A 17,473-nucleotide genomic window follows, 5' to 3' on the forward strand; every position below is an offset into this window, starting at 1 on the left:
AAATAACACTATTTGCATTTCTGGTCAGATGCTAAACATTTTTTTAAAAAATACATCTTATTACAGGGTTATTATATATCATCGAGGATGTGCTTGGGCAGGAATTTATCTGCTAATCTCAATCTATTTTGAGTTTAGTCTTCAGAAAAAGCTACCTCACATCTGTAGCTACTTTGTCTAATGTCCTAATCGAGCTGGCTGGTGGTACCATAGAGAACCACACCTATATGCAGTATGTGGTTTGGTACATCTCAGACTTTTGTCAACCCTAGCTAACCTCCTATTGCAGCAGCATAATTTCTGGGTCCTGATAAACCTCATCCTGGAGTCTTAAAAAAAAGAGGCTGCTTTGCAAGATACATACTTAAATGCTGAACAATTGTGGATTAAATGTATGTGTCCACACATGGTGGTAGACACGTATATGTCATAATGTTTGCAAATTACATCTTTTCCCTATGGTTGTCTTGCAGCGTTAAAATGAACAGCAAGCCAAGTCTCAATAACTTTGGAAAATCCTTGTTTGGTGGCTACTGTCCACAGTATGTCCCAGATTTTGTTTTGCATGGAATTAATTCAGATGAGAAGCTGAAACATTGTTTAATGGCAGATTTGGCTCATGCTGTGCAGGTCAGTAATGTTACTGAGTAAGGTCTCTTTTGTTCTTGTTTTATTTTTAGTGTTTTCGCTCGCTAGTTTGTTGTTGCCGTTTGTGCACGGGGGGTAGTATACTTGTTGCCATTTGCGTGATTTTTTTGCGCTTAAGGGTGGGGCTGATGTTCTTCATTGAATTGGCTCCATGATTTTCTTTGTTTCGTGGCTGTCTGTGAGGAAGACAAATCTGAGTTGTATACTGCATACATACTTTGATAATAAATGGACTTTGAATGTCGCTTACCATTTGTCGTAACTTTGTGTCGGGATTGTTTAAGAAATATTCGGAAAAATGAAAACTGACAGGAGTAAGTAATACTTTTACAAAAAAAAAGTTATGATTTCATTGTTAAGTATCATTTTGCTTTATTCGAAACATGGAATTAAATTTGAAACCACACTGTGGAGTTGATAAAATGGGTGGCATCAATTTTATGCTATTAGGTTAAAAAGATGAGTTAGAAGATTAATCAGGGCCAAAGTTCAGCTTAAAAGAAAGCATGAAATAGCATTGAAATATTGGGATCCTGTAGGATCCCAATTATATGCCAGAATGGAATGGAGCCATTCACATTTACCACCACCTTTTCCTTTAATACAAATCTAAAATGCTGTTTTGTTGTCAATATACGAGAGTGCTTGGAAACCTCCGAACAGGTCAATGGTTCTAGTCCCTTAGTTCTTGCCATTACTTCCAAAAAGGGATTTGTTTCGTGGATGGGGGACTTGGTTGGATTGGTTGCCTTGGGAGCCTTTATAACCAGCTACATAAGTGTAGGAGTGAGAGGAACTCTGAGACCTGTGTGAGCTTTCAATCATGACATCTGCCGATCTTGCAGAGCACGCAAGGTCGTATTGAAATAACACTCTTGCCAGCTCCACCTCCTGCTGATTTCCAGTTTCTCCATGTGCTCATGTAACTAGTCAAAGGGACAGATTATTGAAGTTTACTTGGAAGGATGGAATTTGTGTGACTGTCGGTGTATTGAATGGATTTCAATTACATGAGTTAATAGTCATGCATTATAGGGGGAAAATGTTAAATTGCTGATGTCACCTTTTTTCTCTTTGGCATTTTAGCATCCTGTTTTAGATGAACCCATTGCAGAAGCCATCTGCATTATTGCAGACACAGATAAATGGTCAGTCCAAGTGGCAACAAGCCAGAGGAAGGCGGTGGATAACAAACTTGGCAAAGAAGTACAGGTCTCTAACTTAGTGTCCTGCCTCCTGCAGTCGATTCTTCAACTGTATAAACTACAGCTTCCAGCTGATTTTGTAAGTACATCACTATAAAATAGTGCTGTGGTTGTCAAACTACTTTTGTGCTTGAAAAGCAAAGAGTTGCAGAGACTGGAAATGTGAAATTAAAAACTAGAAGTGCTGGAGTGCAGTAGCATTGACCTGAAACATTACCTCTTTCATTTTGCTTCTGATGGAAAGTTTGAAAGGTCATCGACTATAAATGTGAAAGAAGCATAGCAATAAATGGGCAGGAGCAGGCCTTTCTGCCTTTTCATAAAAATGTGATCCTACTCCCACCTCTCCTACTGCTTGATGCCTTGTGTGTTTAAAATTCTTCTCCCTTTAAAGAGTATTCAACATTTCTCTTTGGTGAGAAATTCCATCTTTAATTCACTCTTTAAGTGGAGAAATCTCTTCTCATCAGAGTACTAAATGATACTTAATGCCCTAGTTCTTGACACTTTCCTTCCCCACTCAGATAGGGAAATGTCATCCCCACATCCAATGTAGTAAGTTTTGGCAGAATTCTGTGTGTCAGTCAGATCTCCTATTCTTCTAAACTCTGCTGCATACAGATCTTGTTGACCCAGTCTCTCCTTGTATGATAGTCCCACCATCCAAGGGGTCAGTCTGATAAACTTTTGTTGCTGCCTGTTGAAGTCACAATAGCACACACCACTCTAGGGGTCTCACCAAGTCCCAATACTCAAAACATTTTGCAGTGAAGATCTGTATAACACATGCTACTCTGTTGTTGGATCTACAGGTTTTGTTTTAGTACTTGGTGTTCAAAGACACTCAGACCTCTTTGTACATTTACCAAAACTTTTACCATTTTTGTATTACTGGTAATTTCAGAAATATTATATTCTGTTCCCTCATCCAAATCATTGTGAAGAACAGGGACCAAAGCATTGATCCCTTTGAGATTCCACAACTGATTACAAATTAGCAGTACCAATTCCAGTAAAATCAGTGCAAGAAATGGTTGTACAAAATGTGCATTATGGAAGGACAGTACAAGTTTGTTTTTTTTTAATTGCTGGAATGAGTTTCAAAAACTACTTTCTTGAGCTTTCTATTGGTTACCTCCAAATTTTAACTCCCCAGTGGTGCTTTCTTAGCTGTCCACCTGTGTTCTGCCATTTTTTTTTCAAAATTGACAATGTAAATGCAAGTTATTGCAGCTGAAAATGAGTGAGACAAACAACTCCTTGATAATCAGCTGAAATAATCTGAGTGGAAAATTCCCATCAAATGATGGCAAAAGTTGTGTTTTTTAATACCTGTTGTGTCAATGCATTTACGTTTTTCCATTCATGAGGTAATAATTATTTCAAGAGGAATTTATTTGCATTTTGTGACTGCACATATTTTGAAATTGTTTTATTAGGAATTGTGTGTGTGTGTGTGTGTGTGTGTGTGTGTATATATAATATATATGTGTGTGTGAATATATGTGTGTGTGAATATATGTGTGTGTGAATATATGTGTGTGTGAATATATGTGTGTGTGAATATATGTGTATGTGTGTGTGTGTGAATATATGTGTGTGTGTGTGAATATATGTGTGTGTGTGTGAATATATGTGTGTGTGTGTGTGTGTGAATATATGTGTGTGTGTGTGTGTGAATATATGTGTGTGTGTGTATATGTGTATATATATATATATGTATGTTTATTACACAGAATTCCATTTTTGTAAAATTAATTCTGACTTTTTTTTATCACAGTGTGTAATCCATCTTGAGGATAGACTTCAAGAGTTGTATTTTAAAAGTAAGATGCTGTCTGAATACCTCAAAGGCCACACTAGAGTCCACGTAAAAGAACTGGGAGTGGTGCTCGGGTAAATCAAAGTATTTCAATAATTTCACCTATTTGCTTGAGTCAAAAGGCTGTGTTCAAGTTCCTATCCAGACCCCAGTGACTGGAACTCAAAATTTTCGCTTGTCATCCCAGTGCAATATTGAAAATGTGCCCATTGTAACTTGCAGATTAAATTCTGAAGTAAGCTCCAAATCTTAAACTCTGCAACCACTACTTTGGTGCCTGTAAAAGATACTATGGCATCTTTTTTTAAATCAAGTTATGCTGATATCATAGTTATACAAGTTACTTTGTGGCAACTTCTGTATTTTTTTTCTCTGAATTTGCTTTTCCCTCTCAAAGTGAAATTCTGCCTTTGTGCTATAGTTACAATATCTTTAATCAACGCCAAACCATTAATCTGGCTAGTCCCATTGACCTGCATCTGGACCATAGCCCTCCATACCATTCCCCTCCCATCCAGATACCTATCCAAATTTCTCTTTAATATTGAAATTGAACCTGCACCTCATTCAACAGTCACCATCCTCTGAGTGAAGAAATTCCCCCCTCATTTTCCCTTTAAACATTTCACCTTTTACCCTTAACCTATGACCTCTAGTTCTACCTCACCCAACAGTGGAAAAAGCCTGTTTGCATTTGCCCTGTCTATGTCCCCTCATAATTTAGTACACCTCTATCAAATCCTCTCTCATTCTCCTATGTTCTACGGAATAAAGTCCAAAACTACTCAACCTCTCTCCATCTCCCAGGTCCTCAAGACCCCGGATATGTCCTTGTAAATTTTCTTTCCACTCTTTCTATCTTATTGATATCTTTCCTGTAGGTAGATGATCAGAATTGCACATAATACTCTAAATTAGACCTCACCAACGTCAGATACAACTTCAACAGAACGTCCCAACTTCTGGACTCAATACTTTGATTTATGAAGGCCAATGTACCAAAAGCTCTCCTTACAACCCGTCTACCTGCAATGCCACTTTCAAGTAATTGTGCATCTGTGTTTCCAGACCTCTTTGTTTTAGCACACTTCACAGTCCCCTACCATTCAGCGTGCAAGGCGTCCCCTGGTTTGTCCTCCTAAAGTGCAACACCACACACTTGTCTACATTGAATTCCATTGTCCATTGTTTGGCCCACTTTCCCAGCTGTTTGAGATCCCACTGCCTTCCTGGCTGTCCACTGTGCCCCCAATCTTGGTGTCATCTGAAAACGTGTTGATCCAGGTTACTACATTATCATCCAGATTGTCTCCATAGACAGACCCAGCACCGATCCTTGCAGTACACCGCGACCCAGTCAGAGAGGCAACCATCTACTACCACTTTGGTTTCTCCCGTAAAGCCAATGTCTAATTCAATTCACTACTTCATCGTGAATGCCAAATGACTGAGCTTTCTTGACCAATCTCCCATGCAGGACCTTGTCAAATACCTTGCTAATGTCTGTGTGGACAACATTCACTGCCTTCCCTTCATCACCTTTCCTGGTAGCTTTCTCAAAAAACTCTTAAGATTGGTTAGACAACCTACCACACACAATGCCATGTTGACTGTCCCAAATCAGTCTCTGTCTATCCGGTATATCCGGTCCCTTAGAATACCTTCTAATAACTTGTCCATTACCGATATCAGGCTCCCTGGCCTATAATTTCCCGACTTATTTTCAGCGCCTTTCTTAAACAACCGAACAACATTAGCTATCGTAAACACAAAATAATCTGCAGATGCTGGCGTCAAAGCAACACTCACAACACGCTGGAGGAACTCAGCAGGTCGGGCAGCATCCGTGGAAAGGATGAGTCGACGTTTCGGGCCAGAGCCCTTCGTCAGGACTGTAGAGGGAAGGGGCAGAGGCCCTATAAAGAAGGTGGGGGGAGGGTGGGAAGGAGAAGGCTGGTAGGTTCCAGGTGAAAAAACAGTAAGGGGAAAGATAAAGGGGTGGGGGAAGGGAGGCAGGGAGGTGATAGGCAGGAAAAGTGAAGAAAGAATAGGGGAAAACACAATGGGTAGTAGAAGGAGGCGGGACCATGAGGGAGGTGGTAGGCAGCTGGGGGAGGGGGCAGAGTGACATAGGGATAGGGGGAGGGAATTACCGGAAGTTGGAGAATTCTACATTCATACCAAGGGGCTGGAGACTACCTAGATGGAAATGAGGTGTTGCTTCTTCAACCTGAGTTTAGCCTCATCATGGCAGTAGAGGAGGCCATGTATGGACATATCTGAATGGGAAGCAGAGTTGAAGTGGGTGGCTACTGGGAGATCCTGTCTATTGTGGCGGACGGAGTGGAGGTGCTCGACGAAGCAGTCCCCCAATCTGCGTCGGGTTTCACCGATGTAGAGGAGGCCACACCGGGAGCACTGGATGCAATAGATGACCCCAACAGACTCACAAGTGAAGTGTTGCCTCACTTGGAAGTCCTGTTTGGGGCCCTGAATGATGGCAAGAGAGGAGGTGTAAGGACAGGTGTAGCACTTGCGCTTACAGGGATAAGTGCCAGGTGGGAGATTCGTGGGGAGGGACGTGTGGACCAGGGAGTCGCGGAGGGACCGATCCCTGCAGAAGGCAGAGAGGGGTGGAGAGGCAAAGATGTGCTTAGTGGTGGGGTCCTGTTGAAGGTGGCGGAAGTTGCGGAGGATAATGTGTTGGATCCGGAGGCTAGTGGGGTGGTAGATGAGGACAAGGGGAACTCTGTCCCTGTTGTGGTGGCGGGAGGATGGGGTGAGGGCCAAAGTGCGGGAAATGGAGGAGATGCGGGTGAGGGCATTATTGATGACAGCAGAAGGGAAACCACAATCCTTAAAGAAAGACGACATTTGAGATGTCCTGGAACGGAAAGCCTCATCCTTGGAGCAGATGCGGCGGAGACGAGGAACTGGGAATAGGGAATGGCATTTTTGCATGCGGCGGGGTGGGAAGAGGTATAGTTGAGGTAGTTATGAGAGTCAGTGGGCTTGTAGAAGATGTCAGTGGACAGTCTGTCTCCAGAGATGGAGACCGAGAGATCGAGAAAGGGGAGAGAAGTGTCCAAGATAGACTGAGTGAATTTGAGGGCTGGGTGGAAGTTAGAAGTAAAGTCGATGAAATTGACGAGCTCAGCATGGGTGCAGAAAGCAGCACCAATGTAGTCGTCAATGTAGCAAAGGAAAAGTTGGGGAGCAGTACCAGAATAGGTTTGGAGCACAGACTGTTCCACATAACCAACAAAGAGGCAGGCATAGCTAGGGCCCATGCGAGTTCCCACCCCCACCCCTTTATCTTTCCCCTTACTGGTTTTTCACCTGGAACCTACCAGCCTTCTCCTTCCCACCCTCCCCCCACCTTCTTTATAGGGCCTCTGCCCCTTTCCCTCCACAGTCCTGACGAAGGGTTCCAGCCCGAAACGTCGACTCATCCTTTCCACGGATGCTGCCCGGCCTGCTGAGTTCCTCCAGCGTGTTGTGAGTGCAACATTAGCTATCCTCTGGCACCTCACCCATTGTTAAGGATATTTTAAATATTTCTGCTATGGCCCCTACAATTTCTGCACTTGCCTCCCACAAGGTCCAAGGGAACATCTTCTGAGGACCTTGGGATTTATCTACCCTAACTTGCCTCAAGACAGCAAACATCTCCTCTGTAATTGGTATATGGTCCATAACCTCAATGCTCTTTTGCCTCAGTTCTATAGACTCTACGTAAATACAGATGCAAAAAATCCATTTAAGATATCACCCAACTTATTCAGCTGTATGAATAAACTACCACTCTGATCTTTCAGAGGACCAATTTTGTCTACTATTCTTTTCCTCTTAATATATCTCTAGAAGCCGTTAGGATTCTCCTTAACCATGCCCGCTAGAGCAACTTCATGCCTTCTTTCAGCCCTCCTGATTTCCTCTTCCAGTGTTCTATTCCTTGCATGATTTTATAAATCTCTTTTAAGTTCCCCCTCAGCTTCCTTTGCTCCAGGGAAAAAATGTCCAACTTATCCAGGTTCTTGTAATACCAGTTCAGGCATCATCCTTGTGAAGTCCTTGCTCACCTTCCAAATTAATCACATTCTTCCTGTGGCATGGTGACCTATTAATCCTCCTGCCATGTTGCCTTATTCAGATGGGGAATCTGTCAACTTGCAGGGATGTCTATGATCTTCTAAAGATGGAAGTTCTACCTTTGTTTGAATGGGGTGGGTGTGTGTGTGTGTTTAGTTTGCAAACTCCCTTCAAATTTGTGCATTTTCCGGTGACCCATCTTCTTTACCAAAAGTTGGTTTCAACTATTTTGCTAATTAAAGAGGGACAAAGACTGCAGATGTTAGAATCTAGAGCAACACAACACCCTGGAGAAAGTTGGTCAGGCAGAATCTATAGAGGGAAATAGATAAACACGAGGAATTCTGCAGATGCTGGAAATTCAAGCAACACACATCAAAGTTGCTGGTGAACGCAGCAGGCCAGGCAGCATCTCCAGGAAGAGGTACAATGGACGTTTCAGGCCGAGACCCTTCGTCAGGACTAACTGAAGAAAGAGCTAGTAAGAGATTTGAAAGTGGGAGGGGGAGGGGGAGAGATCCAAAATGATCGGAGAAGACAGGAAGGGGAGGGATGGAGTCAAGAGCTGGACAGGTGATTGGCAACAGGGGTATGAAAGGATCATGGGACAGGAGGCCCAGGGAGAAAAAAAGGGGGAGTGGGGGAAAAACCCAGAGGATGGGCAAAGGGTATAGTCAGAGGGACAGAGGGAGAAAAAGGAGAGTGAGAAAAAGAATGTGTGTATATAAATAAATAATGGATGGGGTACAAGGGGGAGGTGCGGCATTAGCAGAAGTTAGAGAAGTCAATGTTCATGCCATCAGGTTGGAGGGAAATAGATTGTCAGTGTTTCAGGTAGAGACCCCTCATCTGCACTGCAAAGTGGAAGATAGCTACTATAAGGCGAAGGGGAAGGGGAAGGGGAAGGACCTGCAGGTGATGGGTGGATCCAGGTGAGGGAGCTGAATGGATGCAAATGATATTTGAAGCTGGAAGGTGATAGATGGAAATGACAAAAGACTGAAAATGGGATGTGATTGGAAAGGATGGTGGAACATGGAATAGGAGGAGGGGAATCTGTGGAGGAATATGTGGGTGATCAGCAGATGATGGGGGAGTGGGAACGACATAGGCGTTTGTTGGATCAGAGAGAAAAGAAACTTAGCAATTTTGCTTTTCTTTTGCAGAATTGAATCAAGTGATTTGCCTCTCTTGTCTGCAATAGCAAGTACTCATTCTCCTTCTGTTGCCCAGATACTCTTATGAACTGAAACCTCAAAAGCAGTTGACCGGAAGGGACAAAAAGAAATGGACTGAGCATTGGATGCTGTAAAGTTGGAAAGTTTTGTTATGTGTATTTACTTCTCAATGAGAATGATGACTGGATCAGAGCTGAAGTATGCATCCAATAAGCAGTGCAAATATTCCATCACTTTTCAGACATTTTGTGACATGCACGAGTGTCTCTCAGTGAGGAATTTTAATAACTAATGCTTGGAGTTTTTTTTGAGAGTCAAATTCTAAAAGTTGCAATTAAAAGCATGTATTTCAAACAAAACCAGTTATTCAAAAAAAAACACGGGCCTGGTTGACGTGTCTTGCTTTTACTGTGCTTTAACTTTTGAATCAGTTCAACAATTGCCTTAATTGGTGCATAACTGAGTGTTAGAACAACACATAGCATTCCTGTTCAGAAATGCCTACAATCACATCTGTTAATTCTACATTTCTGAATCACATTGTCTTGCAAAAAATAACAAAGGAAGTAGAGTTTGAGCATTTGTCTGTTTACATTGTACAATAGTTTGACAACTTTTTCATTTATATGTACGCCTATTCAAAGGGACAAAGGCATTTTTTAAATGTTTGTGTTATCTTTAAATGAGTGTCTACGATGATTTATAATTTTATGCAAGTTAACATTCTTGTATTAATTGAGCAGGATGTTGGAACTAATATTGATATCAGTTTTGTACAGAAAATTCAATGAAACTTTTGCGTTGTAAAGAAATGTATGATGTTGAATGGAGTGAGGGAAGGGATGATTTGTAATCTGGTGTGTTATATACATACAGTATGGAGTGGGCTAGTGAGAATTGTGTTAGAAACTTCTTGATTAAAAATCTCTCCAATAATGTAACAGCGATTTAACAAACAGCTGGGTATATCTAAGCCAGCGTTGTTCTCTGTGGAACAGAATACCAAGCTCACTGGTGCATTACGTATGTGAAATAATGTTCAGAGGACTTTTGAGATGATCTCTCTCCCATTTTATTTTACTGTGAAGGACCAGCCAAGTACAAAAAAAACTGTTTTACAAATAGTAACTTTTCAGATAATTACTGGCTAGTGAAACTTCATTGCAAGAAGCAAACTGCTGGGGGAACTCAGTGGGTCAGGCAAAGATGTAGTCAACATTTTGCGTCAAGACCCTGCATCAGAACTGAAGGAAGACTTCTTCCTAGTTTGTTTTTCGTTCTAGGTGACAGCATCTATGGTCACTTGTGTCTTCAGAGAAATCTCATTATTCTGTCCCACAAGTGTAACGAGGAAATCACCTCCTCATAGTTTCTGTGAAAAGGCTAAATATTGAGTGCAACATTTTTAGTTTTGTTCTGGCTGTGGGCAGGGGTCCTATAAGTAGATTTCTATTACACTCAATGTTATTACAATTGATTATATTTAACAAACTACAAGTAGAATTAATGGAAAGAATTCAATCAAATTTTGAAACAAATATTGGTGCTTTATTTTACTGTTCAGGTACTTTAAGCAGTTATAAAGCTGGTACAGTATTTCCTTCCGGCATAATATTATGGGAAAACTGGAGGTTTTTGGAAAATCCATGGAAACTAGAAATGCAACAGGTTTTTAAAGTCTGCATGTTTATTCTTGGACAGTTATGGGCATCGTGCCCGAACCTACTGTCGCTAGGTAAAGGTGAAATGGATTTGCCCTCAAATTTTCAAATGGTGTTTTGATAAAACAGGGAAATCTGAGAACCCTTGTGCTGCTGGTTGAGAACAAATCAGCATTTAACTTTTCTTACCACAAATACTCGTAGGTTGCCAATAAGAACAGCTGCAGATCTAAAATTTTGCAATTGAGTAAACTACAAAAAATACTGAATATATTCCAGATGAAGTTTAACCCCTTTTAAAATCTTCTGCAGTGATGAAGGGATCTGATCATTTGTAATCTGCATTGCAAACATCTGGAAATTCACATTACTTTGGTCCATAACTTGTTATGCATCAAGGCAGTGGGAGGTGTGTTATCCAGCATGTTTTTTTTTCCCCCTTATGCTTCAAGCCCATGCTGTTTTGTGACTTGCACAACAGGCCCATAGCTGTTTTCCAGAAATCCCACCATAGCTGTGGTGGAAAGTGAAATACACGAGGAGTCATGTCATCTTAAAATAGATAAGTTACAACACAGACAAAACCTAGATGAGGTTGCAGCCACTTGACTTAAAGATTAATATTAGGATTTACTGCATAAGCTGAGTTATTAGTGACCACACGTTTTGATTCTTTGGTAGAAGAACTCAGAGATAAAAAGGAATTTGTTCCTATTGAGTCATGCATCTAAATCTTGTCACTGAATCACTTTGGCACCCTAATACATTCTGTTTTGAATACCAACACAGTTTATTCTCTTTCCTAATATAGATTTGAGAGTGATTCACCCTTTCTAGGGAGGCAGCTCAGAAAGCTGCTGTGATTTTAGATATCTTGACAAGCTGACCATTTTTTTTGTGGAGAAAAGTAGAGTATCTCTGCTGAATTCTCAACGGTGCAAGTTAATTTGAAAACTAATTTGAAATAAAACAACAAATGGTCAGGCAGTATTGGTGAAAGGAGGACAGTTAACCCTTTTGCTGCAGATCTTTTGTTAGAATTAGGGAAGTGACAAAGCTCTTAGAAACAGAACAAAATTCCTTGATATTCCATAACTTTGGCACAATAGTTGTAGTCACTAACTTGAGCTGCTGTTGACCCTGCTCCTAAAATGTTGCTTAGATATTTGATCTGTAAATTCACAAACTTATCGGAGCAGATTCTGGACAAGCATAGAGTTTGCCTGGGAAGATCAAAATCATCAATAATGTGCTGACTCTGCTGAAGATGTTTCTTATGGTATTATTTAGTGGCCTGGCATATTTCCTGATCCTTCAGTGTCCTATGTTGACACTTCAATGTTTTTTAAGTTCATCAGACTTAAAACTTTCAGATCATCTGAATTTAAATGTTAGAAGGATAAATTGCATGAGTATCTTAATTCCTTTTTATCTGTCAGCATTGGCCATTATATTGTATAAATTAATTTCTGGGTAACTGAAGAATACAAACCAATGACCAACATACAAGTATCCGGAAATACTGTACCAGTAGCGAAAGGTTTAGTTTTCAGTTGCTGTTAATATTCTTCCAGTCTATATTTTAAAAACTCGAGCTGTAGGAGTAAATGTATGTACTTAATGATTGCACTCGTATATGAATGCCTTGATTTGTCTCTTATTGCTGTAGTGTAGTTGACGCAGAGTTTGTATTTTCATTGTTCAATCTGTAAGAACACTCTGTAACTTGCAATAGTGAGAACAATATTTTGGGGAATTTTCAGTATCTTCTGCTTAGATTGTTTTCAATTCCAGATGAGATGTGCTTACCTTATTTATGTTTGCATCTTAATGTTACCACTGTCCTGCTTCTCAAGTGAAACAAGTGCTGCAGTTACTCTGCGCATTGCTAAATTCTCATTGTGAATTTAATTGGCTGGGGTTTAGCAGGCTTTGCTACTCTATAAATGTCAAAGCTTAATCTCAATGCATCAGTGTTCGAATATGGAGAAGCTGAGAAGCCTAAAGACTTTCATAAAGCTATTTTTTTAAAAGAAAACACTGAAGTACATTTCTATTTTAAGTGGGAATTTGAACTTGCTGAAAATTTCTGAGAAATGCTACTTGTTAAAACTACCTCAGTTGGCTGACAGGAATCCAAACTTCCTTTATGTTTGCAATATCTTACCTTCCGAAATTCGTCTGTTTTTTTTAATTTGCTACAAAAAAATTCCTAAAATGATATGTGGCATGATGAGAATGTTTTAATTATGCTAAGCATAATTTTTGGTGTAGCTTTTCTGTTGTGATATCTTAAAATTTGTGTTGAATGGATTTTACAAACACTGGTTTGCATGGAAGATAATAGTTCTTGAATGTAACTTTTTAGTACAAATGGCTGACAAAGGTGTTCCTTAATTTGTTATTGTTCATATCATTGTTTAACTCTTCACGTTCTTTACACTCTTGAAATCCTGTACCAATCCCAGCTAGTTGCATTTTATTCTAGTAGCTATATGATCAGTGAAACAAATGGGTAACATTCTATAGTACTTAATGTTGATCTTTTACTTCAGTATTTTGACATTTTTAGCTGTCAAACAAGACTTAAAGCCAGTTCCTGTCCATTGTTTAAATCAGTAACAATGGAAATTTGAGACAAATTCTGAAATCCTGCAGCTTTAAGAAAAAATAACTTGTGTATGGTACAGAATTAGAAGTTTCAGATTAAAATGTAATTGGATTTTTCATGTCCAGGAAACTTCTACTATTTACCATGTTGTTGTTGTTATCTCTTCAGTTCTATGATGGATTGAAAAGGAACATTTTCATGCAAATGTCAATGTATCATTTTGAATCTTTATGTGCAATAAAGCATTGAATATAATTTGTTTTTGGTAATTTGATAGCATGTGTTGTCTTCGGAGTGGAATGCATTTGGTTTTCATCAATCTTGCTACTCATTTTTGAGTTGTGCTTTGTGTATCAGCGTGATACGGGAAGCTCACGTTCACCAGCTTTCCACGGTATTTTGTTCTTCATCCTTTGTGTGCTCTGAAAATGTTGGGTTGTCTATGTCACCTGAGTACCCAACCCAATGAGTAACAAAAAACTGGACACTGATGGAACTCAGCAAGTCTAGCAGCATCTGTGGAGACAAAAGTATTAAGTTCAAGAACCTGCATCAGGTCTGAGCAAGCACAAAAAGTTACTGGCATACATTATTATAGGATGGGGGGTGGATGTGGTGGGGGATAGAGCTGATAAGGTGAAACTTGGTGGGAAGGGGTTTATGGACAGATGGAACAAAGATGGGGATGGCAGCGATGAACAAATAAGAGAATTAGAAACTAGGACCCATTAAATATGTGTTAGAGGAAAGTGCTTGGGGTGTTCCTTACCTGGACCTGGAAATTTCAGTGTTCCTATCATTGGGTTATCAGCTATCCATGTGGATTACAAAATGGTTGGATTGAATTGTTCTCCGATCTTGGCAATCCATTTGCAAACATGTCGTCATCATCATATAGTGAGACATCATCAGTGATGTGTTCATTTGTGGTGAGTCCTCTGAATGCTTGGCCTTTATATACTTATCAGTCAGCTGATTATCCGCCTTTTCTGAAACTCAACTGTGATGCAGGTCTTATCGCAGATTGGTAGTGTGGCAAACTCTGAGTGTTGTAGTCTGGAATTTTGCCTGTATTGGCTCGTAAATAGGATTGAGATCTGCATGTCTGTTTACAGAATTGTTTTGCAGAGAACCATGCTTCTAGATATTCTCTTGCATGCCATGTGTTTGCTTGCACCAGAACATTCACCGATGCCCAGTCAAATATGTGGTCGTCCCGGTCTTAATGGCTAGAGACTACGGAGAGTTGGTCATGCTGCTTTACAATCAGTTGACATTCATGGGTCCTTCTGGATGGTTTTCACCCAGTTTAGCTGACTTAATATTTGCTGCAGTCCCGCATTGGATTTTGTAGATATAGATCACACTAATCTTGTCTAATAGCTTGGTTTGTTCTTTTGGTCTGCAGAGTACTCTCATCAACGCTGCTGTTGGTTTGTGCGCAACTGAAATTCTCTGTTCTTGGAGCAGTTGAGCTGTCATTTCTGAGATATTTCAAATGTATGGAAGCCCAATCCATTTGGTTGCTTCTTGGCTGGAGTGTTGTCAACCTACGTAACTGTCATGTAAACAAGAGTAAACTTGCGGCGCGATGATAACTTAATAACAATAAGCAATAAACATAATACTTAAAAATGTTTACCAATATAACCAAAAACTTCAGTCTCATGGATATTGCTGTTTCAAGGGCAAATAAAGAGTGGATGAGATGAGTATCTTGCACCATGGTCATCAAATGTAATCAGATTTATCACGTGCAGGAAATGATATTTTTTTTAAAAACTTGCGTACAGGAAGTGAAGTTCTTACAAAAGGAACTGCATCCTAGAGGCTAAATCACTCCATAGGAAGTCAAACTTTACTACTGAAACTAAAAGTCAACTTATCATTCCATTAAGTTTTTGGCAAAAGGTGGTTAGTCTCAGAGAATGGTCTTGAAAACAGTCTTAATACAGTTTTTAGCCATTCCCACTTTGAAAATTCTGGCCTTGATGTTCATGGTGGGAACCAGCAGGAAGTGCAGAGCCAGTTAACATTGCACTATTGGATGTGATCTTAAGCAGTCTGAGATTAGACTGTGCCAACATGTTTGTACTGGCCTCAGCACACTTACTGCTTCTTCTGTGCTAGAATCATCCGTGCTTCGGTCCTGAATTCTTTCTCTCCTGTGATAACTGTCCTCTTAAGGCAATAGATTGCCACGGCTGGTGAGGGAAGCTATCAAATACACGAACTCTCATATGGTACTCCAGAATTTTGTCGTTTAGTTGGTGGTTATGAAAGCACAAGAATCTGAGGTGGTCACAGTAGGAAACTATGGAACATTTGTCGGCCATCAAAGGGTGTGTCCTGGGCTCAGTGTGTAAATTCAATTACGAAGAAAGCACAGCAGTGCCTCTACTTCATTGGAAGTTTCTGAAGATTCAGCATGACATCAAAAACTTTGACAAAATTCTGTAGATGTGTGGTGGAGAGTATATCAGCCTGGTATGGAAACACCAATGCCCTTGAATAGAAAATCCTACAATAGTAGTGGATAGGGTCCAGTCCATCGCGGGTAAAACCCTCACCACCATTGAGCACATTCATATGGAGCACTGCCGCAGGAAAGCAGCATCCATCATCAGGGACCCCCACTGTACAGGACAGGCTCTCTTACTGGGCTGCCATCAGGAAGAAAGTCCAGGAGCCTCAAGACTCACACTACCAGGTTCAGGAACAGTTATTACCCTTCAATCATCAGACTCTTGAACTAGAGGGCATAACTTCACTTGCCTCATCACTGACCCGGTCCCACAACCAATGAACACACTTTCATCTCATGTTCTCATAATTTATTGCTTATTTATTTATTTGTTATTTTTTTTTCCCCTTCTTGTATTTACATTTTTTGTTGTCTTTAGCACACTGGTTGTCTGACCTGTTGGAGTGGTCTTTCACTGATTTTTTTTTTGGTATAGGATTTATTGAGTATGCCTGCAAGAAAATGAATCACAGGGTTGTATGTGGTGACATACACATACTCTGATATTAATTTTGGTTTGAACTTTTAAAATGTTATTAAAATAGACTGAGGTATAGGGAAGGAGCCAAATGGGCCTGAAGTTTGGTTGACTTGTGAATACAAAATTTTTGACTTGATGCACAAATGCAAGATTCGATGTAAAAAAAATCCAAACATGCAAGATCTCAGTCATTCTATGCAGCTCAAATGAAAAATGTTGTAAATCTAACTCTGTCATTTATAAAATACCAGAAGTATGTTGATGCCACCCAGCTGCTCTCAGCCATCATGAATGTTATCTGGTTACACCGAAATATAATGAGCAGATGACAAGCTAGAAATCTCATCGAAACACTCCAGGCCACAATGTCACATTCTTGAACCAAAAAGTCAAAAGTGTTCTAATTTAAGCTGTTATGACACCAGAAAATGAACTCTCTTCCAATGTAGCAGAAATTAATGAATAATTTTGATGTTTTGTCTCGCTGCCTGCAAGCCTGTTGTTTGCAGCTGAGGTCCTGTTGACTGAATTCTAAAGTTCTTTGAACTTTTCAGTGCTGCAGCCCTTTATTTTCAGTTGAATGTGTGACTGCTGATTTTCATATAGATCCATCGCATCGTTCCATTGCTTTGTCTTCCCTTTCTTCTTCTAACACTGTGCAATATATTTCTGGGCCCAGCAAAGACCAGAGCCCGAATATTGCATGTTTAATCCATCTGATATTTTACAATTGTCCACTTTATCTACAGCATTGGCTTTGTTCTCACCATTGTCAAACTGGTTTGAATTAAATCATGTTTAATTCTACTCTGCCAAACTTACATTCCTGGATGAACCTGTAAATGTGAAATATGAACCTCAGCTTGTCCTCAACATTACAAACAATATCAAACTTTTAACCTAGAGCATCAGACTCACTCCTAAAGGACTCAGCAGGTCAGGCAGCATCTGTGGAGGGAAATGAGTAGTTGACATGTCAAACTGAGACCATTGGACTCTTTAACAAAAGAGGATAACTACACTTATCGATTGAGATGTTCCCACAACCAATGATCTCACTTTAAGGACTCTGTCTTATTTCATGCCTTCATTGTTTATTGTTGTTTGTTTATATTTATATTTGCATTTGCATAGTTTGTTGTCTTCTATGTTCTTGCTCATTCATTGATTCGGTTTATAGTTACTATTCTATTGGTGAGCATGCCCGCAGGAGAAAGAATCAGAGGGTTGTACGTGGTGACGCGTATGTGG

The 17,473-nt window shown here is 40.1% G+C and overlaps 1 protein-coding gene across 3 annotated transcripts in view; it reads left to right on the plus strand.

Moving 5' to 3' along the window:
* LOC134345564 (folliculin-interacting protein 2-like) overlaps window positions 1–13,663 on the plus strand; it is an 86,182-nt gene extending 72,519 nt beyond the window's left edge. For all 3 annotated transcript variants that reach the window (XM_063046410.1, XM_063046412.1, XM_063046411.1), the window contains 4 exons: window positions 474–630; window positions 1,735–1,932; window positions 3,634–3,749; window positions 8,934–13,663. In XM_063046410.1, coding sequence (XP_062902480.1) covers window positions 474–630; window positions 1,735–1,932; window positions 3,634–3,749; window positions 8,934–9,012 — 550 coding nt within the window. In that variant the 3' untranslated portion in view covers window positions 9,013–13,663. The remainder of the gene's footprint in view (window positions 1–473; window positions 631–1,734; window positions 1,933–3,633; window positions 3,750–8,933) is intronic.
* Window positions 13,664–17,473: the final 3,810 nt, after the last annotated feature.

This window comes from Mobula hypostoma, chromosome 4 (genome assembly GCF_963921235.1).
Source record: "Mobula hypostoma chromosome 4, sMobHyp1.1, whole genome shotgun sequence".
In the NCBI taxonomy this organism is placed as follows: domain Eukaryota; kingdom Metazoa; phylum Chordata; class Chondrichthyes; order Myliobatiformes; family Myliobatidae; genus Mobula; species Mobula hypostoma.